At 42.1% G+C, this 26,286-nt stretch overlaps 1 protein-coding gene across 1 annotated transcript; it reads left to right on the forward strand.

The window, feature by feature from the left end:
- Window positions 1-1,774: 1,774 nt before the first annotated feature.
- On the forward strand, window positions 1,775-25,398 carry NINJ1 (ninjurin 1). The gene is made up of 4 exons (XM_065687252.1): window positions 1,775-2,197; window positions 11,965-12,199; window positions 16,781-16,942; window positions 19,952-25,398. The coding sequence occupies exons 1-3, from the start codon at window positions 2,126-2,128 to the stop codon at window positions 16,933-16,935; spliced, it is 462 nt and encodes a 153-aa protein (XP_065543324.1). The 5' UTR covers window positions 1,775-2,125; the 3' UTR covers window positions 16,936-16,942; window positions 19,952-25,398.
- Window positions 25,399-26,286: the final 888 nt, after the last annotated feature.

Raw genomic sequence — 26,286 nt, forward strand, 5'->3', positions numbered from 1 at the left:
GTTACTGTATGTTGGAGAGCTGTGCTCATCTGCTTCATGGAAAAAGCTGCAGTGACCTTGTACACAGTAAGAGACTTTTATTTGATGTGTCACAGTCCTTAATCCTGAGTATGCATTTTTGGGCACAACAGCTTGGTAGGGTACACTGCAGTCGGAGAGCTCATGTGTAAACTTCTCACTCTTCCAGCTGCAGGACCTGTTGAAGGGAACTGCAGATCCCTCCCTGAAGACAAGGCATGGCCTAGATGTGTGTCTGTGAGACTGGACTAACATCCTAACGTCCAATTCCCAAGCACAATGGCTACAAAGTGAAGACAGCCAAGTGCTGACCACCTTTCAGCAGCAGAGGCCTGTTGGAGACTGTAGGTCCAAGAGCTCATGCTGTTGCTCTGAGCAACACATCTGGGGCTTCCTTGCACAGGAGCTGCTTATGTAAAAATCCTGATTGGCGTTAAAGGAATCAGAAGCAATGATTCTACATCAAAGCGCCTTCACACCTCTTGTTAAAAAAATTAATTTATATTTATCACAGAATCATAGAATCCCAGACTGGTTTGGATTGGAAGGGACCTTAAAACTCATCCAGTTCCAAGCTCATGCCACAGGCAGACACCTTCCAGTAGAGCAGGTTACCCTAAGCCCTATCTGACCTGGCCTTGAATTTGGTATTATTTATGCTTTTATGTTTATTTATATTCTGTATGGTGGTTTAAATTCTGTAAGTAGAATATGCTTTAATACTGTTTAGAGCAAGAAAAGTGACTCCTAATACAGAAGATTCTCAAGGAGTTAATCTGAGTAATACATGTTGGACACCACACACTGGAGCAGGCTTGTTGAACTCAAGAACATTGTCAGCGCAGATGAGCAATTCATTACCAGCCATAAAAGAGATTACAAGTGATTACATAAGACACATCTTTTTAACCTATTTTTATATGCTGAACACCGTTAAATGTAAGTAATGGAAGGTTTGCTTAATAACTATGTTTTAAAAGCAATTTAAATTATTTTGCTTTGTGTCATACTTTAGGATTACTTCAATGCCCTTGTTGCCAGTAGTGTTGTTTCTATGCATCTGAGTTTTCCTCTGATGTTCCATCACCATCAAACCTGCATGTTAATTGTATTTATGTGCGTTCTTTGCTGTGGTACAGGTGGGAAAATAAGCCTAGGGAGAATTAAAAAAAAAAAAAAAAAAAAAGGATAAGGAAGCTGAAAACCTATAACCGCTGATGAAAGTCTTAAAATCTTAAAATAAAACACTAGTCTTCAACTTTATTTTTGTCAAGAAGTTTTCTGTAAGGAAACATTTGGATGTATTACCTGTACCTGCTCACCACAATAGCACGGAGTGTAGAATCATGGAATGGTTTGTGTTGGAAGGGACCTTAAAGCTCATCCAGCTCCAACCCCTGCCACGGGCAGGGACCCCTTCCACTGGAGCAGCTTGCTCCAAGCCCCTGTGTCCAACCTGGCCTTGAGCACTGCCAGGGATGGGGCAGCCACAGCTTCTCTGGGCACCCTGTGCCAGCGCCTCAGCACCCTCACAGGGAAGAGCTTCTGCCTAAGAGCTCAGCTCAGTCTCCCCTCGGGCAGGTTCAAGCCATTCCCCTTGGCCTGTCCCTACAGGCCCTTGTCCCAAGCCCCTCTCCAGGTTTCCCGTAGCCCCCTCAGCACGGCTCCTGCCCAACACTGGAAATTCACGGCTCTGACCACTCGGTCACCGCGCGATCTCCCTCCCCGGTGCCGAGGTCCCGCCCCGGTGCCCAGCTCCCGCCCAGCCCCAGGCCCCGCCGGCGCTGAGGAAGCCTCCGCCAAGCCTAAGGCCGGTGGGTACGGGCTGCATCACCGGCGGGCGCTGGGTTCGCTTCGCCGCCGGCCGGGTCTCGGTCCCTGACGGAAGCCTCCTCCGCAGGGTGCAGCGTTCCGGGGGTACAGCGTGCTGACCTGCCGGGGAGAGCTGGGCACGCGGGCCCCGGGGCGGCGTGTTTGAGCAGGGGCAGAGCCGCCCCGCTGGAAACTTTCTCCTCAGCCGCCGCTCTCGCTCCCGGCCGCTGAGCCGGGCCTGGCCGGGACCCGCGGGCAGCCGGGGCTGGGCCGCACCGGTCTCCTCTGCGGCGCGATGGACTCCGGCAGCGAGACCCACGAGCTGAACGGGCTGGCGGAGGGCGCGGAGCCGGCGCTCGGCGAGCGGGTAGGGCCGGAGGCGCTTTCAGCCGGCGGGGGGGGGGGGAAAGGGCGGGAGCGGGCTCGGCTGCCGCGGCTCCCGGGCATGGCGGGCGGGAGGAGGCGGTGTATGGGGCACCTGCGGGACGGGCGGGAGGGGTCCGAGCGGCCCCAGCCCACCTCGGACCCAGCCGACTACGAGAGGCGGCGGGAGCCGCCGGAGAGCTGGGGCGGGAAGAAACTCCGGGAAGGGGCCGGTGTGCTGACTGCTGCCGCTGCCAAGTCTGATAATGGGTGCTCATAGAATCCCAGACTGGTTTGGGTTGGAAGGGACCTTAAAGCTCATCCAGCTCCAACCCCTGCCACGGGCAGGGACCCCTTCCACTGGAGCAGCTTGCTCCAAGCCCCTGTGTCCAACCTGGCCTTGAGCACTGCCAGGGATGGGGCAGCCACAGCTTCTCTGGGCACCCTGTGCCAGCGCCTCAGCACCCTCACAGGGAAGAGCTTCTGCCTAAGAGCTCATCTCAGTCTCCCCTGGGGCAGGTTCAAGCCATTCCCCTTGGCCTGTCCCTACAGGCCCCTGTCCCAAGCCCTTCTCCAGGTTCCCTGCAGCCCCTTCAGGCACTGGAGCTGCTCTCAGGTCTCCCCTTCAGGAGCCTTCTCTTCTCCAGGCTGCCCCAGCCCAGCTCTCTCAGCCTGGCTCCAGAGCAGAGCTGCTCCAGCCCTCGCAGCATCTCCATGGCCTCCTCTGGCCTCGCTCCAGCAGCTCCACGTCCCTCTTGTGCTGCTGCCCCAGAGCTGGATCAGGACTGCAGGGGGGTTCTCCCCAGAGCACAGCAGAGGGGCAGGATCCCCTCCCTGAGCTGCTGCTCACGCTCTGGGGGTGCAGCCCAGCACATGGGGGGTTCTGGGCTCTGAAGCTGGGTCATGGGGAGCTTCTCATGCACCAGTATCCCCAAGACCTACTCCTCAGGGCTGTTTTCAGTCCAGTCCCTGCCCACTCTACATTTCTCAGTTTAATTTTGTTTTCTAACCTTTCTTCCATTAATTCAGCACTTCTTTTTGTGTGCATACTGCTGCAGGCAACCCACTTTGTCTCATTTCAAAGATAGGCAAGTGCCAATGGAGGAAAAGATCCTTTTTCGTCCTTGGCACAATGACCCTTTAGTTCCTACACATGTCAATTGAAAGGTCATCAGATGTCCTCCCCACCCAGAAATCTCTGCTTGGAGCACACTGACATCTCTCCAAACCTGTGAGGGTGTTTCTACCCAGATTACTTGGGAGAGGATGGAAAAGTTGCTCAGGAATATGTACACAGGAGAGAAGAGAGCACAAAAGTAGGAGGAATTATTTAAGAGGTTGGGCCTGTATGAGTTGTTTTTTTTCCATACATGAATCCAAGTAAAAATGAGAAATACCCAACCTTTACTATTCTGTGTAGTCAAAACATCACCAGAGATCTTCATTGCAGAGCATGAATGTATGGGATGAAATCCCATACTCTGTTTATGCATAAAAGATGTTTTCCAAGCATGCCAGTTTTCTGAAAAGGTTTAAAAGATCATAGAAGATCATCTTTTATGTTGTTTTGGAAAGGAGTAAACTCTAAAAAGCAGCTTTTGTTCCAACCTAAGACTGCCACATAGAACCAGTTGTACTAAACCACCTATGTCACTGGTAAAACTTTCTGGCTACAGACAGACTGGACTGTTTGTGTAGCAGATCTATCCTTCCTCCCTCCCTTCCTGACAAACCCTTATAGCCATGAATGTCATACCAAGAAATAAAACAAGCTGGCTTTAATAAATCCTGGAAAGTACATAAAGATAATCAAGGCTGGGGTGCGCAGGTCAGGCTGGTGGCCTGGAGGGGTTTCCTGTAAACCACTGACTTCTTGGCCATCTTCCTTTTTTATTAACATAGAGCTGTGATTGCATCACAACTACTAGACATAGAGATTTTTTTTAACTTGATATGTTCTGAGAATTTTTCTGCAACTTTCCCATTTTACTTCATCTTCAGTTGCAAGCAGTCATGATTTTGTTACATCTTCCCCATAGAAACTCCAAGTTCTGAGTGCCCTATAAAAAATAAGCAGCTAACTGTACTATTATACTGTATTATACATATACAGTAGCACTTCAGAGAACTTTACGGACACTTTTTTCCCATTTTCTAACACACACACAAAAAAGTTTATGTGAGGTAAAACAGATGGAGACAGGTTTCTCAAAAAAACAGTCTGTGAATAGGAGATACCTTAAAAGTCTGACCAAGTTCACAATTCACACAAATAAAAGAACACCCCAACTCAGGAGCCAGCTAAACCTGGGGAGACCACAAAACTGAATGTGCCTGAATTTTCAGTGTTGGAGTCAGAAGTGCCCAAGTGTCTGCACAGGCATTGCAACCTGGACCACCTGGGATGGCTTACTACCATCCTAGTCTCTGCTCTCCTCACAACAGATTCTCTTGCACATCAGCAGCAGGCTGCTGCCTTCTCTCACAGAAGAGCCTACATGAAATGCAGGTAGAGTTGTCCAGCCTTCAAAGCATTCAAAGCACATGAATTAAAAAAGGACTAGTTAAGCCCACTGTAATTGTGAATGAGTGGTCACACAGTGGGTTGATGTGGTTTATTTTGATTTCATTACTAATTTGGGTAGGTTTTTTTAGCAGCTGTCAAGCTTTTAGAAGTAAGAAATTCCCTGCTTCTAATGCCGGGTTAGCCTCGTACGCCTCATTGATGCATGTGAGGAATTATATTTGGCAGAAGTATCTGGCTGCTTCTTCCAAAGTATCTGTTCATACAGATACAGATAGTAACTGGTTTTGCATCTTCATCTCCTTGCTTTGCTTGTTCATGGTCCATATTCATACAGTCCTGTCACCCTGTTGTAAAATCTAGCTTAATGTTTCCAAACTAATAGGAAATTCTAGTTGAAAGAGTTAAAGAACTATGACAAAGGTGAACAAGAACTGGATGGTAGAAAAGAGCAACAACAACAAAAATATGAAGCTCTGCAATAGCTGCCTTCAAGCTTGTATTCATAAGTAAGTTTGGGACATGGCAGTTTCTTGGCATCATGCTGCAAGTAACAAACTTCACATCTGTAGGAACTTGAAATTATATCACTGCATATAGAATGAAACGGAAAATTCTAAAGCATTCCAATTGAATTTAAAATATTTTATATACTCCAAATGTTGAAGCTGCTGATGATAAGGTTTTGTTTGCTTGTTTTTTTAAGTAGCTAAAATAAACAGTGCTTTAACCACACAAAATAGGCAGCCTGAAGACCAGTTGTGAGAAGTAGTAATAGAAGACGTGAATGAGCAGTAGTAATGCATGACAGAAAAAAATCATACAGGAGAAAGCTTCTGTCTAAATAGGTGTACAATGTAGTCTTAATGTAGTCATACTTGCATTTTCTGACTGTATAGAAAGTGTCCCTTCTTAAGGGGGCTTTTAAAGGTACTAGAAAATTGATGCTGTCTGTGAAATATGAACACAGGCTGAGTGTGTCCCCCCTGCTTTTTATTTTAATTGATTGCAACCATATGGTCTCAAGATATGATTGCAAAAGTCTCACAAGCTAGTTAATGTGATGCTGTGTTGGTACTTGAATGAACAGATTCCCCTACCCTCAAATGAAATTCCTACAGGAAGTGTAATTGATGAGTCAGTCCAGAGGTAGGTTTTTTCTCTCTTGAGTCAGTGCTAAGCTGAACAAGTGATCTAATGTTTTACTGAGGAAAAGAAATAGTATCTTCTGAGGAGGTGTACAAAGGAGCCAGTTGTCCATTACATAACTGATACAGCTTAAAATAATAGAATCATAGAACAGTTAAGGTTGGAAAGGACCCTAAGATCATCTAGTTCCAACCCCCTGCCATAGGCAGGGACTCCTCATGCTAGACCATATCACCTAAGGCTCTATCCAGCCTGGCCTTGAACATTGCCAGAGATGGAGCATTTGCCATTTCTTTTGGAAACCTGTTCCAGTGCCTCACCACCTGCACAGGGAAGAACTTCTTCATTATATCTAACCTGATATATTTGTTGGAGGAATATTTCTTGTCTTTGTAGAATATTTTCCCTACTTTTTTAGACCAGCAAGACCTGAGGCAGAGGGGATGTCTGATTTCAGAGTGGCCACATATGGCCCGTTGCATCTGCAGTATGTAAGTGATGGAGATAAGGACAGAAATGCCACATCTATGGGGGTTATTAAATAATTATATGAAGTCACTAGTTCAACTGTGTAACTGTAGGGTTGATCTTAGGAAAAAAATACAAGTACAGTTCTGAAATTGTCTTCTGTTTTATTCCTCTGCTACTTCTTAATGTCCGATCCTTCTCTTTTTTGATATAACTGAAATTTTCCCTGAACATGAAATTACTGCTAAAAGATCTGGAAAAGTTTGCTGTGCAGTATTTTTCGTAATGGTCAATATTTCAAGAACTTAGCAAATTACTTTTGAAACAAAAGAGCTCTCTAGCATCTTTTTAACAGTCTTGGTTAGAAAGATTGTTGCAAAACACAGTAGAGAACAGTCCACTGTAAGGTCAGTATGACTCGCCTCTGTTTACACAGCCTCATTATTATGTAGCAAGTTTTCATCATTTTAAAATTAGGACTGTCGCTAAGCACAAGAATTTAGGGAAGCTCCATATAATACAAACAATAAAAACCCAGAGGTCATATTGGTCAACAAGTTTGCCTGATATAATTTTGAATCAAAGCTGTTTGGCTATTAGAAGTGACTAAAAGCTGCCAGAAAATTGCAGTAATCATTAACATAAAAGAGAAAGAACACTGTATGCAGAGTTAGAGCAAGCCAAAGACTCTGGGGATTGTATTTCGGAGTAAATGTAACTGAAGGCAAAGAACCTTCTGATAGCTTAAGGAAGGTGTTATCAGTCGAAGCACGGTTCTTGGAATCTGTGTTTGGAATATAGAAATGATAATCACCATTATCTTCCCAATTGCAAAACTGTGGCTCTCCTGTATTTAATAAAGATATGCTACTGCTTAATGATTAGAATAGTTAGAATGCTTAACGGTTAGAATACCATGAAATTATTTAGTGCTAATACTGTACCAATACTAATAAAAGAATTTGTGTGTTTTCAGAACCCAGATGTGAGACTCTGGGCCTGACATGCAAAACATGGTGAGCTGTGGTACAAATTGCAAATCAAAATTGAAGAGACCCAAGCTGTACTTCTGGCTTATACTTTGCAGTTTCTGTTTCAAAGTATTCATCCGGGAAATTGGAAGTTCATCTTGCTAACTGCAAAATACTGTTTTTCTTGTGGGATTTAAGAAGAAAACGGTAAACAGTCTTGTGCTAGTGCAAGTATCTGTTAATTTCATTACAAGAACAGTAAATTCAGCGTTCATAGCAGATTTGACTCAACTTGGAAATGTCAAGATCCTGTTGTTTCTGGCAATGTTTGCCTTTTGTGGGGCTTTTGTTTTGGCCTTTTTCTTTTTTTGAGATTTTCTTAAAACAGTCTCTACATGAGAATATGTGTGGTGCAAGACATTTAAGAAGCTGTGTTGAGTACCTGGGAATATACAAAAAGAGAAGAAATGAATCCTAACGTCTTGCTGTCAGAATCCGAACTCTTTCTTCCTGCATTCGTAGGACAGAGTGACAGAAACAACTATAACTAAGTTGTAAATACAAATGCAAAGCAGGCATCATTTTCACTAGTGGTTTGTAGTTCTTTTTCTCAGTGGATTACAGGTGATTGGCATGTCAGAAACTGCTCCTGTCTTCTCTGCACAGACTCACTGACACAGTTTGGGAAACTCAGGTCAAGTTGGACAAGAAAATAAACAACTCAGACTTCCAGCATGTTGATTTGACTGCTTCAGCAGTGACTAGTGTTTGATAAGTACTCAGCTGACCAAACAGCCACATAAACGTTGTCACAAGTCCTGATTTCATGCTGTGATAGAAGCAGAAATCCTTAGTATAACTGTATTTAGCAAAGGTACTTTATTATTTGTTTTCAGATGTTTCCATTTTCAGTGCTGCTTCCTTCCTGTTGAATCACCAGGTGGGTCTTAGATGTGATTCATGAAACTTGGCATCCAAGGACATTAGTCTCAGTGCCACTTCTATTTATTTTTTAATAAATGTAATGAATAAATCCTGTCTGTATTTCAAGGGAACTCGGTTCTTCTGGGTCTACTGTTGAAATGACGAGTGAAGCAAAGCAGCAGTAAAGTCCATGTCAACACAGTGAGATTGTGTGTCCAATACCGTTCAATCCCGGTGGGAAGGGTTGGTCTTACAGAAGAAAAAAAGTGCCAGCTTCTGTTGCAGCATCTTAGCTTTATCCTTGCAAACGGCTCTGCTCTGGGCAAGCAAACAGACCTTGCTGCTGTGTGACAACCAGAGTGGTATTATTGTCCATCATTTGACTGTGAAAATCAGCAGTTCCACAGGGCATTGTTCCAGTCACAGACAGAGCAAGAAGTTTTTCAACCCTCTACTTTTCATAATTGTGCGGCAGGCTGTTCTGCTCAGAGCTGGTGCTTTGCTGGTAATTGAGACCTGAGGGCAGGCTGTTACTGACAGGGAAAGGAAGATACAGCAGTTCCACCTACACCTGGCTCTTGTGCACACATGTGAAAACACATGCAGTTTTTTCTCAGACTCATTCGGTGATGCCAGCTGAAGGGATCAGCTTGTTTGTACCAGGTAATTTGAATACTGAAAGTGTGAAATGAGGCATTTTGATTACATTGAGGCTAGGGCAGGTTGTGTGGAGTACATTTCTCTTGCCAAGTGAAAAGCCGCATAACATAGTTCCCATATAATTTCTGTTGTACATGGCTGTAATTATCCTGAGGTTAAGGCAACAGCTTTTCTTTCTTTCCCTGTCTATACATTGTTGTATAACACATAGTCGGATCTTAAAAATTGCTGCCATAGGACTGACTGCATTTGTTCCAGTGCTTTTGGCAGTTGTCTTCAACTTGCTTCCAGAAAGCATTTTTATTTGTTTGATGGTTTTCCAGCATGAGTGAGGAGGTACCAGTTTTCAAGCAGGAGATGGGAAATGATTGTTTCTGGGATTTCTATGATTACAGTTCTTTTTTCCTGGCAGAAGACAAGACCACAGGCTGCTTACAGTAGAACCAACATTTCACTTCTCCATATGCCTAGTTCTTATTCTGAGCTGGTCTGCTTTCAGGAGTGGTAGCTGAAAGTCTCTTAACAGAGCAAAATGCCAGTTTTTAGAATCTAAACGTAGTAAATAGCTGAGTTATGCCAGGAATAAGAAGTTTTGCCTTAGTTTGCTTCAGCAGCACCCTACTTTGAAAAGTCTTCTCCATTTAATGGAGTTCAGAAGTGACTCAACCCCTTTGCTTTCACCACAATTCAAATGCCATATCCTCCTATTCCCACATGCAACCTGACCATACAGAAAATCAGCAAACAGCAAGGTCCTAAAAATACAGCAGTACATTTCTCCAGGAGAAAGAAAAGATCATATTCTGTTTTTTATGTACAAACTGTCTTATATCCTGTAGTCACAGAGGTAACTGAAAGGAAGATTCAGCCCAGACTATTTACTCTTTCGTGAAGTTAAAATAGCCCAACAGACCACCATGTCAAACATCATCACATTCCCACATCAATGAAAACAAAGGAACTAGTTGTCCTGTTTTCACTGAGGTCCCCTTCCACCAGGATTAAGAACCGAGTCACAGCTAGCCATGTGGTTTTTGATGGTGTTGCATGCTGCAGCTTCGTAGCCCCAACAGGTATTTCTACATCAGTATTTTTGGCAGGAAGGAGTTAATTAGCGATACAGGGAAAAGCTTCTTTTATTATGAACTTGTGATAAAATATTACTTCTATAGTCTACTAAGAAGAGTTTATTTTAAATTCATGCCTAGAAATTGTGTTTTGCTGTTACACATGAAGTTCCCATGCTGTTGTACACTGCCAGCATTAAGTAGCCAAGAGCTAAGTGTGTGTGTTTGGCTTTTTACTGTACACAGTGAAAAATGTTAGTCTGGATCTTTCTAGAGTACTGCCAGCATATATTCCGTGCTGCTTTCCATAAGGAAATGAACATCCACACCTGGTTTAGTGCTTCTGGTGGATGGTATACTAGAATTACAGTATTTTTTCAAAGCATCCAAATGCTACAGTGGTTTAAAGAGGCAGGGAGGTGGGAGGAGGAGGTTGTCCCTGGGGAGAGAAAAAGTGGCAAATGTAGGACAGATCCCCCAGCCAAATGGCATTTTTAGGTAGTGGGATGTAGACAAAATCAAATGAGTATTGAGATCTTCCTGACTGAAGTCAGCATTCGTTTCAAAGCCAGTTTCTTCAGCAGCTTGGTCTCAATAAAGAAGCCATCTGCGTGAAGCTATGATTACATGGCTTCCTTCTCTTTGTAGAAAAAAAGTCTGCTACTGTCCCATGCTGTTTTTCACTGAGTAAAATATTTAGGCTGTGGTTGATTACAGCATGTCTGGTAAAAATGGGTAAAAAGTTTGGTATTTGAGTGCCCTGGAAAAGCTGGCAATGTATTTGCTCTATGCATTAATATCTGTCCTGTTTAAGAGGACGTTTCTAGGGCTGTATAGTGGCAAACCTGGCTTTGGAGTTGGAAATTTGATAGTTCTCAATGCTGATGGAGAGAGTAATTAGAGGGCAGTTTTCTGCATTTGAATTAACCTTCAAAGTGAGACTTTCCTCACAGTATTTTCTGGCAAGCAGGAACATATTTGTGCAATAAAAAAGTTCTCTAAGAAGCAGGTTTAGAGAAGTCAGCTAGCATAAGCTTACTTCCAGTATATTTGTGTATTACTTTGGAATAAAGTCTAGAAGGAAGAGCAGCAATAATTAAATTATTAACCTGTTCAGAGAATGCAGAAATGTGGGTTACCTACTGTCCCTATCACAGAGTTAGGCATCTAAGCCTAACCTAGTTACCCTAAGCTGCATCTAATCCATAGAGAAATAGGCACCTCTGAGAGATGAGCTGTGAAATGTCATGTGAGTCGTTATTAGGAGACATTAATTTTGCTCATCCTGCCAGGTTAACAAGCTCTGGTTATGCCCTGCAGTTGGGTTTTACTTTCCTGTTTGTTTGAAGGACAATTAAAAAAAATGAAAACCTGTTGATGTGAAAAATGGAAAAAAAGTTTCCCTTGTGCTTGGGCAGTGCTTGGCACCCAAAGATCATAAGCTATTAAAGTGGAAAAACAGTTCACTGTGTATGGGTGGGACTGGACAGGGACATGGCAGAGTAAGCAGCAGGGAAAGAGGTTAAGCAAAGCTCGTACAGTGGCCAATTTCCCCATGAATCCTCCAGGTAAGATTCATGAGTAATTAAGGAACTATGTGATAACAGAGGACAAATTTAATAAATATTTGTGGGTTTTAGTATGCCGTAGTTACAATTTATTGTTTGCTTGATTGCTTTGCAGGGGTTTTTCCCAGCCAACTTTTCGCAGTGCAAGCTTTTCAGCTTTTTCAATCTTCTGCTTTCACAGAATAGAAACATCCTGACTTGTCAGACTGATTCTACAAGCTGGAAAAAGCGTATCTGCCAAAGTGCAGTACAGGCAGTATTTACTGCTCTCTTGTCAGATGGAGGACAGTAGTAACTGAAAAAGATGCACTGAAAGTCTTAGTACCACTATTGCTCCTATCAGTATGAATACAGAAATTAGTTGATGTGCAAGTGATCTCTCACTCACTACACCAATTAAGATAGATGCGAATAATCTTTTTCCTTTCTCCCAATTCTAGCACAGAACATCACAGTGGTTTCAAAGAAATGGACCTATGAATATCAACCACTACGCAAATAAGAAAAGTGCTGCAGAGAGCATGTTGGACATTGCCCTGCTGATGGCCAATGCATCCCAACTGAAAGCCGTGATAGAGCAAGGACCTTCTTTTTCCTTCTACATCCCACTTATTATTCTTATCAGCCTGTCACTCACACTGCAAGTTATGGTGGGAGTACTCCTGATATTCCTTGGTATGTAGCAACAACAAAACCATTGACATGTATTTTTCTTATGGGATACAACCTATAAGATGGTATATAAAATGGTATATAGACTCCCTAATTATTCTTAAAAAGGTGTTATATTTGAAAGTCTTTATCTCATAATTGATTGAGGTATTTTCTTAAGACCTTAGAAATATTGCATACAAAGGAGGAAAGGCAGTTTTATGTGGAATCTTCAGTTTTGATCAACTTCCTCATTTGCCCAGTTTATGAATATTTTTCTTTTCAGAAGGCCTGAGGAGGAAGGAAAATGATGAAATACTGTAAAAGACACATTAGTAGGCCAGATAGAATCATGCAGCCTTCCCAGTTTCATAATACTGTTTCTGGCAAGACCTGTTACTTAATCCTGTTAATTATTATAAAGTAATATTTTGTGAACATGAGTAGCAATTTGGAACTAAAAATAGGTTGTCTTGAATTCTGCTTATCACTAAGGAAACCTTTTCTACTTTCTACCAAAGAAATATAATGCGTTACCTTTAACATATGCTTGAAATCATTTCAAGAGAATGAGTTCAAACAGGAGTTGTGTTCGTGTGTGCTCTGGACATAGTTAATGAGACAGGTGTAGAATTAGTTCCTTGCTCCCTGCCCTCCTCGCTCTCTGCTTTCAGACTTATTTGGTGAATGATAAACATTCACATCCAATGTTCAGTGCAACATCTTTGCTGTTCTCAAAAATAGAGGTTCTACTAGTCAGTATTAATAGGTACAATGCCATAAGGCGCTAGAACCAGTACTTATCACTAAAAAGAAAGTATTTTAAATCAATATTCTAGTGGGAGGTATCCCTGCCCATGACAAGAGGTTGGAACTGGATGAGCCTTAAGGTCCCTTCCAACCAAAACCATTCTGTGATTCTAGGATTAGTAGCACACATATGTCCTGCACCCTCTGCCTTATTCTGTAAAGCAGATTATTGATCTACGTACCTATAGAACCAGGCTCATTTCCGAAACAATGTCATCACTATGTGATCGTGAATTATCCAAACTCTTCTGGAAATCTGAGATTTCTGTTTTGACCTTAAAACAAGTCTTCAGTGTTTCTCTTTGCTATCTTATCCTACTGTGATGTTTTCCCCCATGCTTTTGCAAGGCAAAATGCAAAAAGAGCCCAGTAGCATTTTGCAAAGTTGATGGAAACCTGCAGTGTTCATTGGCAGCACCCAAACCTTAGACCATAACTCTGGAGAGTCGATCAAAGATACCTGTGGAATTGGAGGAAATGTTTAGGTTTCAGCATCAGTTGAACACCTAAATGACACCTTCACTGGTAGGAAACAGCTATGTGCCACTTCTTTTGCTGGAAATATATGATCATTTACTCTCATAACTTTTTTTAAATATTTCCCATTAAATCAATGGGTACTGGATGGCAGATTTTAAGTCTACCATAAATGAAAAGCCTTGAAGATGGCAGCCAGAATTCACACAAGATTTACTAAGTTATAGGTGACACGTTTGGCATCTCTGCTAGTCTTTCAGCGTGCTGTTTTTTAGCACAACTGAAAAAAAAAACTTGGTGTTCAAGGAGGAAGTTCCTAAGAAACTAGGATATATAAGGCTTATAATATTGATATGCAGCTGATGTAGCTTTTTTCTTTGTTACAAAAGAGACAGAATACAGCTGTCCCTGCATTGGTAGGGTCAGTACAAAAGCAACATTCAGGCTCAGAGGAAATTACAGAAAGGGACTGGGAAAGGCCACCTGATGATACTAGGGATGTGTCATGGAGAGTCATGGATGGAGAAATCAGCAAAATCAGTAGACCTCATCCCTGGCAGTGTTCAAGGCTAGCTTGGATGGGACTTAGAGCAACCTGCTCTAGTGGAAGGTGTACCTGCCTGTGGCAGGGGGTTGGAACTGAATGAGCTTTAAGGTCCCTTACAACCCAACCATCCCATGATTCTATGATGCTGTGTTTTGAGGTTGAAGGCATCTCCCTAGTGGTTGTTTCAGTTGAGCAGGCTTTGAGACTCTAAACAAGTTTCCTGCTTTTTGTTAGGCAATAATTTCTCAGTATAGACTGAGACATGGCTTTTTAATGCTTGCTTCTGCCAGGCATTGCCAGAGTGGCTTCTATTCCTGTCATTTGTGTCTTTGTCACACTGAGAACAAAGAGCATACCCAGCAGCCTCTACTCCAAAGCTGGGCTGAGGTAGAGATCACAGACCACTTAGCAAACACTGAGATGCATCTGGAGTTCAGCCTGTGATCTGCAGTCAGCAGCAGCTGGAGGTTCAGTGTACCAAGGGTGACAAAGCCCTGTGCCGTTGGAGCAATGCTGTCATGCAAAGGTCAGTAGTACTGAAGATAGGAAATAGGATATGAAGGTACAAAGATACAGGCATCATAGCAAGAATTTGCTTTTCACAGTATGGATTTGGTAGTTTTGGCCTGCAGGAACAGTTTGCCTTTCTGTCCAGCCACAAAATTCTGCCACTTACAAGCTGTCACAAGTACAAACAAAAGTCTGTGCAACCATCCAGTTTCTTTCCTTGAGACAGAGTTTTATCCTAGGCGTTACCAGTTCTTACTGCTCTCTGTGAGTGCGTAAGAGCTTTTCCTCTGTCAAAAGAGCCTTTCACAAAAACAATTTGAAAAACATTCAGCAAACTTGTCCTTGAAAGTGATTTGGTAACCTTAACTTTTTGGGAAAAAAAGCAAAGAATGTCTTGAAATAGTTTAAGTGGCATGAAATCATAGTAATCTAATCCCACTATAATAAAATACTTAAAGAATAACTGTTCTTAAGAACATTTTCACAAACACCCTCATCTTAAGCACTATAATCACTAACATAGGATGACTGCCATTCTACTTCAAAATTTAGAGCACTGCCTAAACTGACCAGCAGTATTGTCTTCTCTGACCCTTACTCAGACAAAGGGGTGGCTCTGAAAGTGTCAGTTCTCCTTTGAGCATGATTTCTTCTAACTCACAAAATATGTTAGGCCATTATTACCTTTCCTTTTTTAATCCAGCTGTCTGAAATGTTTTTCTCCTATACTTTAGGAGTAATGATTCAATATTCATTTATTCTACACATGACAGTCCAGGAGTCCTTCTATGTATTGCTGGGATACAAACATCCACATAGCTCCAGATACTTTACAGACATATATAAACTCATTTTCAGGGTTAAATACTGCTGGGCTTAAATTATTTCATGCCTACACAGATAGTTCTCCCACACAGTGCTTTGCCTGGCCTGTGATGTTTGACTATAGAGGTTTAGGAAACAGTACCTGAACAGGTACCCGGAATTCCTTGAAACCAAAACAGCATTAGACTTCCTAATTAGGGACCGAGTAAACCTCGCTTTTAATACTTCAGCATCATGAGTTTGTTTGTCAGTACTTCTGTGTAACTGCTTCAAAAAAACAAGCTTGTCATGGTTCTGTGGTTAAGTTCTACAGTGTTGAGAGGGTCATTGTGTTAAAAACCAAATAACAAAGTTGATCTCTGGCAGTAGGGTCATAAGCTACACATCTGTGCGTGTGCCTGTCAGAAAGAGCTCAAAGGTTTATGTTGCCATAAAAACTTGGCATGTATAAACTTTCTCTCACATGTCCTGTACATGCAGACTCCAGGAAGAACTAGGAGTTTTAATAGGCAAAAACTATTCTCAAAACAAGCTCCAGAATTCATTGGCACTGATTCCACCAGCATCAAATTTAGCAGAAGTTCTGAGCTGCAGAGCCCTTAATGCAGGAAAGCAGAGACAGAGGAAAATCTTGTTTCAGCATGATGCCAGGCAAGCACCCCAGAATGTCTTACACGGGCACATGCTTTACTCTATCATCAAGTCTATTATCAGTCCAGTGTAATTCTTTTCTATGTTTTCACAAGGCCTGGAATCAAAGCTTAAACTAAATTAATACTATCTTCCTTGTGTGTTCCTCCCTCACTGCCATTAGCAGTTCAACTGCAAGAAACAGAAGAAAATGTTTACACAGCTGATGCTTTGCATAAAAAGGACTGCAGCTACAGTGCTCTGTTTAGCAGATATAATGCCCTTGCTTTCTAAAAGCAGAATCAATGCAAAAGCAGGGAGTACAGCTGTGGAAGAGCACCAGCACCAAAAAAATAATTAGAGCACTGTTAGAGAGATTGGGCTTCCTGTGAAGAACCTGCAGGAAATTTAACTTCATTCTGTCCGGTCAGGAGTTCAAGTTTTGTGTATTCAAGACTGAAAGAATTTTTAAATGCCTAAGGTCTGCAACAAAACTAGATTTCAGAGGATCAAGAACTCAGAACATTTCTAGTGATGTTTGTGTATCCATTACTTCCCATGTACATCCACAGAGATTATATGTTAATTACTGGAAGCTGATAGGCTCCTTGTGGTTAAAGATCTTCTGCTTAGCACTTTTAATGACACTGCGGAATTTTACTTCCCTTCTAAGTATGACTGATGCAAATAGTGTAAGAAAAATTCTTGAACTGCATGAGTAAAGACTTTTATTCTGTATTTTGAAATACATATAATTAAACATATAATACATATAACTAAAACTTTTTTTCCCTTTATCTTTGAAGTAAAGTATGACCTTAACAACCCTGCAAAACATGGAAAGCTGAATTTCCTCAACAACCTTGCAACTGGACTAGTATTCATTATAGTAGTTGTGAATATTTTTATCACTGCCTTTGGAGTGCAGAAGCCAGTTGCTGAGTCAGCTTCAAGACAGTAAATAAAAGGTGAGTATTGTCTCTCTGCACCCTCAGGTAGTAGGGCATAGCATACAAGAATGCTTTGCATGCTAGGGCATAGCTTTAAAAATAGCCACCAACTTATCTATACAGTTCTAGCCTTCACAGATAAAGGAGTTTACTTCTGACTGCTGCAAAAGCAGAAGCGATTAGGGACTGCTATGTAATTACAGTGTTGTTGTAAATTTACAGTTCAGAAGTTGATGGCAGCATCTTATTTTGTCAGGGTTGCATGTGTCCTGCATAGGAAGTGTGAAAGTTGTCCTCATTTAGCCACTCCTTTTCCTCATTGCTGACTAAGCCAAGAAGGGGAATAATACTGTTTTGCTTCCTCCAAATGTCTGTTCTTCTTTTATGAAAGTTTTGCAGTATGCTGCATCCAGTCTGTTAGACTGAAGGTTTAATCTTTATCCAAGTAATTAGGGCTATTAAGTCCAACATATAATACCCATCACTGGAGCCCTTCAGTTCCTGTGCAGATAGCATGGCTTTTCTATCTCCCAAGCTGCGGGGCTTTTGCTGTGTGGGAGATTCAGCCCAAAGTGATGTGCGCTATTGCTTTACTTGATACATGTGGTCATTTAGAACAGTACTGTTTGCTCTACATGCATTTTAAGTTTGGCATTTACTTGTGCAGAAGAATAAATGTAGGAATTATGGGAATCAGAATGGGTATCTTCCTAGCATCATAGCTATGATGAACAATTTTGTAGGAGATAAACCTAAATTGTAGGCTTGTAGCCCAAGAAGCGCTATAGTTCAACATCTGCCTTTAAAATAGCACTGCTAAGTCTGTGTGTGCCAACATTGCCCTGGCTCTTTATCCTCCAAATATCCAGTATTTCAGAAGACCTGCTGAACAAGGAATTACTTGACTTCCTTGGCAAGCCACAGTACACTGGCTACTAGGCTGACAGCCCATATGTGTAACATTATTAGTTTGAGTTAACTTCTAAATGAAAGCCTTTCTCCATGAAAATGAAGGTGCAAGGCCTTTAAACAGGGCCCTAATCTGAAGATGAATGGTGCAACAGAAATCTGTGCAAGAATTGAAACCAGGTCAGAATTTATCATGACTCTGAACAGTATATGGGCAAATCAGTGCAAAAAATTACCAGAAAGATGAAGAATGAAATTCATTTTTTCTGGGGTGAAGGTGGAATTGTCTGCTTTAACCAAAATCTGTGAAATTCTGGCATTGAAACAAGATTGCTTTATTGTATTTTCTGGCCATAGTTTCTACAAATAAACTTACAAATATTTAATTTTAGTAGCAAAGAGTACACAGATTATCTCAGATATGTTCACAATTATATCTGGAACATCCATCTCAATAGTACACGTTAAAACAATACTGAAACACTAACCTCAAAATTGCACTGGCAAAGCCAAGAGAACTGAATGAAGGATTATTGGAATTGTAGCTGTCTTCACAGGAAAAAACATGCACAATAGCCAGGAACAGAGGCAGAGACAAGAATCCGAAATAGGCATCGAGAAACTCAAATCATGGACAAGGTGAAATACCAGAATCCCAGCGTATCTCTTTTTGATACAGTGAAAGAAAAACTTATGAGGGAAGAGAGGAGAAGCAGATTTTGCTTATCATACTGGTGTATGCTGGGTGGAGAGGAACACAAGTTGACAGTCCAACCCAGAGCCAATTAGTGCCTTAATATAATGGTATACTTAGAAGTTAGCCAAAATGCAGGAGGTAGGTGTGACACACCTTGCCTTATCAGGATACTGGATGCATGAGCTCACCCACAGTTCATCTGCTGTTTCTCTACTAGTACCACATTCTCTAATGAGGTGCCTTACTGATTCTCCAAAGTACCAGTGCCAGCTCTGCTCCCTTTTTGATCTCTTGCTGTATTTCTGTAAAGCACACCTCAGTACCAAAGTGCTTTGAAGAATCCTGCAGCTGTAACCGAGGTTGCCGGACATCTATTTTGTGTGTTATGATCCAGGCTCCAGACAGCATTAATATGCCAGGCTGACTTCTGAACATTTCTGTTAAAGAGCATTAGCTCTTTAAACATGAGAAGTGTATCTCCCTGCAAATTTCTCCCACCCATCCGTGGACTTTCCCCTAACTTCACACACATGTGGCTGAGTCTTATGGAAACATCAGTAGTTTTATGCAATGTCTTACTGCTTACCTGGCACCATCTGGCAAGAAGAGGCTCTTCACAGCATTTGTGTTGGCATTTCTCCTCTACTGTTCCTTCTGTTTTCCATAAACTGTCAACTCCAGGGGCTTTGTGGTCTTAGTTATAACTAGGATTGTGGAATCCCTAGTTAGAAAGCTAGGTCTTACGTGAGAAACCAGTTCACATGTAACTGAGATCATCATGACAGCATGAAACACAGTTCTGCCTAGAAGATGGTAATAGCTCGTACAGCTCTATATCATGTATCGCATATAGCTGTGCACAGCTAGAGTATTTGTTCACACACGTGAACATGATTGGTATCTACTGCTGAAACTGGTTTAATAAACTTGCAGTGCCTCAGTAAAGGAGAGCCAGTAGCTGGCTTGTGTAACCTCAGGTAGAGACAAGACCAAAGGGTATTTAGAACAGGTTTACATTTGTACAAAACCAGCAGCTGTGTGATCCTGCCTTCATGCTTCTCACACAGGCAGCTTCCTAATAAAATTGCCAAATGTGGTGTCTGTCCTTTCGCTCCATATTTGTTAAATGTGGTAGTTTTTTATTGCTTTGGAACATTACATCTGTTGTTCGCCCATTTGTACTTATTGCTCTTGCTAAAAACACCCAGTCACCTTAATGCAACTTGAAAAATAAGTCTTTTTTTCTGTCCACAATCTCCTCAAAAGCCCTGAGAGAAATGTGGCTAGCATTTTCTGTCTTTACCTTTACTATTATGCATACTTCAAAAAACCCCCACCTTCATTTCCCCTTTAAGGCAAATTTATCATTTACTCTAATTCCTGTATCACTAACATCTCAATATCTTTATTTTATGTTTCAGAGACCTGAAGCATTCATTCTAGATGCCATTTGCACTTGAGCCAGTTACACTTGGACATGATGAGGAGGTGGGAGAAATACTCTGAAGAAGCTGGACACACCAAGCAGCTTTCTCTAGTCTCCAACAAGCAGCATACTTGTGTACCTGGAATTTTCCCACGTGTTAATATTTAAACTGTTCATCATCTAAGGAAAGGTTGATTTTTGACTCAAGGACATTGGTTTTCTGGAATACTGGTATTTCCACTTCGCAGAAACTAACTGCTTTTCAGAGAGCTCATCGAAGAAGGTATTATCAATTGGTGGCACTTCACAGGACTTCCCATTCTCTGTGCCTTTTGTTTTTGTGGCAAGTTATCACTTCCTTGTGGTATGAAACATCAGGCCTTCAGTTCTGGTGTGGTCACATTGTCCTTTATTTCACTTGCTTGGCACCAAACCAGTGTATTCCATGGCACAACAGTGGTCTTCCTTTGCAGTGAGCATAGATAGCTGTGGCTTGTTTTCTTTTTTCTCCTCTCTAGCTAAAGCAAAGGTGAGACAAACAGAAGCTGTAGGCCATCATTTGTCTAGTTTTGGTCACAGGGACTCATTTGTCCTGCTTCTTCATTTCTGGACCTCACTTAAAATTTCCTCTCATTTGTGCACAGACACAAATAACTGCTAATAGTTTCTTACTGTTTACTGCTGTACTCCGTATTCTGTGTATTATATTTTTTTCTGGAAACCCTGTTCAAGCACTGCCCAGATGGAAAACCATTTGGAAAACTGGGGGACACAACGTGAACTTTACCTGCCAAACTGGTAGCGAGCGCCTTTCAGCAATTCAGCTAGCAAACTGAAAGAAGTTTATCCCTCTGTAACTTACTTTTCCCTCTTCTCTTCCCAAGATTGATTGCTGTAGTTGCTCTTACGTGTTTATGGCTAAAAGCTTAACTAATGTCTTAATTTTTATTTTAAAATGTTTTTAGAGAGATATAAATATCTTTTAGGTTCTTACCTGCTGGCTCAGGGACTGGCACTTTTTCTAAATACACTATTGTTATAATGGTGTAAGTTACAGAGATTTCTATAACAAAAAGCATTTCAGTCGTTCTATTTCTGAAGTATCACATCTGCAATCACAGAAATCCTAGTTTTCTAGGTTGTGCTAACTTGTACATGAAGACTTGTACAAATACTTACTGTTAATTTTTAAATGCTCCCTTGCACATGGTAACAGAAGCTTGACCTCCATGTGTCTCATCTCATTTACAATTTCTATTGATCACATTTCTCTTTTGTTATGTCTCGAGGCCTATTGGTGCACCGTATCTGCATTTACACCTTCTGGAAAAATTACTAACCAAAAACAAATCTCGGAAACTTGTGTGATTAATAATGGAACAGAAATTCTTTTTTATTTTTTAATTCGTCTTTTGATGCTTCATTTCCAACTCAACATGTATTTAACCAGTATCTAGTAAGCAACGGTTTTAATTGTGTGTGTTGGACTGTTAAATGCAGCCCAGACAAGTTCTTAAGGAGGTACTCGGGACAATTTTCCATATTTATTTTTTTTAAACCAGCAAACTGCTGAAGGAGTATGTATGAACTCATACACACCTGTGCTGTCACACTTCTGGTGCTGTAGTGTAGTGAATCAGACTGGCCAAATAGCTGTGCTGAAAGCCTTAGAAACCTTTCTATTGGAGAACAGAGGTGATGTAGGCAAAGCCCTTCCAAGCATGGAATTATTTTATCTGTGCCTTACCACTGGCAGTAATTTCGATAAGATTATTGACTGTACCAGCTTTGTTGCTTTGCATTGGAATATTTGCCCGTCAGTACATCTGATTCAGTCTGGAGAGGCTCTCTGGAGGCAGCTGCCTCTCTTCTCTACAGGAAACGTTCTACCTAAGCTAGGTGTCTGAAGTAGTTGTTTTGTGTTTTCCCAAATACATAATCTGTCCAAAGGATAGTTACTTTTAACTTAGCTGTGAATATTAGATATTTTTCATTGCCAGATTTGCATCTTTCTGGTTTTTTAAGCAAGACATAAAAATAGGAAGAACTGTGATTATGGTTAATCCTCTCACTTTTTTGACTTGTCCTTACTACCCTAAAGGCACATGCAAACAGATGCCCTGGCTCTACTGATGTTTACTGTCTTTATACGTGGTAATTTGGCCTAATTTTGAATGTAGCTTTCATATTTGTCTTGCACTGAAACACGTGAAAGCAGTCAGAGGGAGGTGGAGGACAGACATACCAGGTCATTTCACATTTTATTTCCCTCTTTATTGGACCACAATTTTTCAGGTCACTCTAGTGAACAAGCTGTTAGAGTAGATTTCTCCTGGAAAATATAGCTGTTCTTATATCATCTTTGCTGCTAAACTGTTGTCCAACAAAATCTACTAAGGCTTGTATATCCCATGTCCCAGTGGCTTGTGGAACTAACGATACAGAGCAGCAGGGTAGGGAACAAGTACCAGGAGATGACTTGTCAACTGCATACTCCAGTGGACTTTGCAAGACAATCTCCTTCCTCCTGAAGAAAAAACAATTCAAACTTGGACATGGTCTGGGGCGGCAAAAGCTGGATGTGGAGGTCTGCATTAAGGGGGTAGGTGTCTGTTCACTTAAGTCTACCAGAGCCAGGCTCAGAACAGCAACAAAAAAACCTGCTGTGAATCCTTATGCCTCCTGAGCTCAGTGTGACTAAAGCATTACAACAGAGATACTTACAGCTTCAAAGAGCCTCGACTCTTTGCTTCTAATCACAGGAAAACCTGATCTGCAGCTGACTACGAGACTCAGCAGCAGCAGTGTTCAACTTGCAACTGGATGTCTTTTTAAATAAAAAGGATGCTGGTTTATTACCATCTCTTTTATTGTGATTAAGATTTGCAAAACGTCTTCAGACATGCAATCTGTACTTTCAGTCTCTGAAGCCCTCAGAGGTCATGTATTTTTTAGCAGATGAAAGCATCCGCAAGTTGGCTTCAAGTATAAATAATTTAATCGCATGATTATTATTCTTTTAAGGCAGGTGCTTGTTTAAAATCCTAGTGAGTAGCTCCTAGGGGTGGCAAACAGCTGCATCAGTTTAACTAGTTCTTTGGTTTGCTGTGCTGCTGCAGAGTTCTTAGTTGTAGGCAGCCATTTCACTTACGAAGAGGTCATCGGTAATGAAGCGAGATGAGCATTTACAGGCTGTTTCAGGAAACGGTTCATGCCAGGTCACCCGTTTACTCCTGTTTCGTAAGGTGCTGAGCAGAGTAAGCATTACACAGACTGCTCTGGTTGTTCTCATTAGTCCCTTCAGCATCTAGGACTGCTTGGGTTGGAATTCTCCATGTAGCTGTACTTACTGAAGCAGGTGACAACAGCTATATTTACTGGAACTGACTTTTAAGTGTTAGTCTTCTAAACCAGGTCACTGCTGAAGCTTATTCTGCAGCTGAGCGTTACATGAAATGGGCTTAACTAGAAAGCATAGTCATGGAATCAGAGAATGGTTTGGGTTGGAGGGGACCTTAAAGCTCATCACATTGTATCCTTGCTCATTCAAATATTTACAAAAGAGCTATCAGAAACAAGTGACAGAATCTAAATGCTAAGTTCTGCTTATTTCCTTGCTTACCAAAACTGGCCATTATAAGCTGTATCTGATTCAGGAAATGCTACACATGGTACCAATTCATGCACCATTTTACAGTTTGTTTTCAAACCCCAAGCCAGGCAAAAGCTGAACTTTGTTCTACTGGATAATTTTGTCAAACCACAGGCTCTACTGAGAGTGCATTTACTTACTGCCAGTTAGTGAGAACCCGGGCAACTTAGAAGATGATGTATTTTCATACATGTAACATATCTTTGATAACCTGCACACTTAAACACACCACTCCTTGAAAATAAATCATCAAATCTCCATAAGGTTAGAGGCAGCATATGGCATATAGAAGCACTGAGACTGAAAGGAAACAGGCTCTCCTCCTTAGTTGTTTGCACACAAGAAAAAGCCCCATTGCTTCTAAATGACAGCAGTTCGCTTTGAAAGAAATTGTTTGCATGTTATATGCATAACAAGAATATCCAAATGTGAGGGCTGGAGCCTCCCACCTTTGCACTGCCCACCCCCAAACCCTACACTGCCATTAAGAAACTAAAATCTAAACCAAGAGCTTCTGAATACCCCCAGCAGTTCTGCCAGGTTGCCTGGAGGGAAGTGATTGGGCAGAGCAGCAGGAGTCCTCTTTGGTTCTGAAGACAACCCATGTGGTATTACCACTGTTCAACCAAGAGCCAGGAAATGATGCTGCAAAAGAGTAGCTTAGACACCACATTTCCCTTAGATTAAGTCCGGAAACAAGTGGTGGCCCAGATAGCCCCAGATGGTAGCTCCTTGTAAATTACTTTCTGGTAGAAAGGAACATGGCTGATGTCACTTAAATACACACAGATCCGAAGATATTAAAATGAAGTTCATATATTGTAAAGGCGACACCTTTGGCATGTTCAGATTCAGGTTTTGCCCCAAGGAATTACCCAGAGGACAGTAAGTGTCTTGGACAAAACCTCCCACAGTGAAATGAGATGGTGTTCTGCTTTGTGAAATAATGTTTCAGCACTTCATTTTGAGTTTAGAAGCTTTCACAAACAGCACAAGGCACCATGGTCCGAAGTCTTGAGTAGGCACACTCCATCTCACAACTACTACTCAGCTCAAGCTAACTACTCATTTGGAAGCATGCTAGAAGAGAAGAAAGTTTGCTGTGTCCCAAATTCCCACTGCCTTTATCTCGGAAAGCTGCACATCTGAGGAGCAGGCTGTCTTTCTCCCCTGGGAAAAGGAGAGGTCTCTGCTTTACAGCTGGAATGCATAAGGAGCAGAAGAGGAGCCAAGCTCAGGTCCTTGATGGGAGGACCCCATTCACCCTAGTGTCATGTAGGGGTTTTGCTGCAGCTCTTTAATGTTTGCAGGTGATCAGCAGTGCTGGAGCAGGGTCAAAAGCTAAGAAAAGCCATTACTAGAGCAGGAAATAAATGACAGAAAACATCTGAGGAAGACATAGTCAACTGCACAGGCACAGCAGTCTCCTAGAGCTGAGTTTTCACCAGAGGCTAGGTTCAGCCCAAGATGCTGCAGGGTGATGTGTCAGCTGTACCCAGAGTTTTACCCTTATACTCAACATCATTTATTCACATCCTGACATGTGAACACATCCAACAGCCATGGGAGGGCAGAGAGGGCAGGAGCATGGGCAGAGAGCTCTTGGCTGTGTCAAGGAGCACACACTGGCCATGGTAACAAAAGACTTGACATGAAAAACATGCATGGTAACAAAAACAAAAAGACTGACATGAAAAGATGTGTTTAAAGGCTTCTTCTGCAAGGAGAAATTTCACATTTTCATACTGGTTGAATTATTTACTCTGTATTAAATGCAAACACCCATAGAATCATAGGATCCCAGACTGGTTTGTGTTGGAAGGGACCTTTAAGCTCATCCAGCTCCAACCCCTGCCTCAGGCAGGGACGCCTTCCACTGGAGCAGCTTGCTTCAAAACCCTGTGTCCAACCTGGCCTTGAGCACTGCCAGGGATGGGGCAGCCACAGCTTCTCTGGGCACCCTGTTCCAATGAACAGGTCATCCTCAGCCCCACCATTCTAACAGCCCTTCGCTGTGCCCAGGGGAGCCTTACCTGCATGTCACTGCAGGATACTTTGTGATAGACAGTGGAAGACACACAATACAATCTTTTCAGCAATAACATCTAGCTCATTAGTTGCCAACCTCCTAACAGGGTAGTGACAAAAAATTTCCTTCCCTGCTATTGGAGGCAATGGATGATTTTGAACTCACTTTCCTCCTCCTGTTTATTGATGTGAAAGTCTGTTTTTCCCCCTTGGATTATTTCATAACGACAGCTGTTTAATAACCTGGCTGCCTCCCAAGGAGAACACCACAGCTCCCCAGCTGGGAACAGAGCCTTTCCAATGCCATCTCATCCACCAAGCTGGGCTTTGTCAGAAACAGAGACAGCAGAAACTCTGGTTCTGTTTTCTTCCAGCCTCCTTCACGGTGCTCTCTGCTCCTTTATTTTCCAATCTTCCAGCTCAGAGGCAGCCCCAACCCTCTTTTTACGTACAGTTTTTAATGGGTTGGGAGGTGAGTACCAGTGAGGTACCTGGCACCATGGTAGCGGTGCCACACCAGGACTCCTGAAACATCGCCAACCATTCTCACTGTGCCGAAAATGTTTGAGGATAAATTGTGTTCATCATCACCCAACATTCCCCCAGTTTTCTGGCACTAAGGATGAAAACAATTTAAACCGTTGGACCTG

This window comes from Lathamus discolor, chromosome 7 (genome assembly GCF_037157495.1).
Source record: "Lathamus discolor isolate bLatDis1 chromosome 7, bLatDis1.hap1, whole genome shotgun sequence".
Taxonomy (NCBI): Eukaryota; Metazoa; Chordata; class Aves; order Psittaciformes; family Psittacidae; genus Lathamus; species Lathamus discolor.

Bases quoted from the DNA above. Each gene is read 5' to 3' on its own strand.
- NINJ1 (XM_065687252.1), top strand. From the start codon at position 2,126: ATGGACTCCGGCAGCGAGACCCACGAGCTGAACGGGCTGGCGGAGGGC. The intron at 2,198-11,964 runs GTAGGGCCGGAG...TCCCAATTCTAG, and splicing joins AGCCGGCGCTCGGCGAGCGG to CACAGAACATCACAGTGGTT. The intron at 12,200-16,780 runs GTATGTAGCAAC...TTATCTTTGAAG, and splicing joins AGTACTCCTGATATTCCTTG to TAAAGTATGACCTTAACAAC.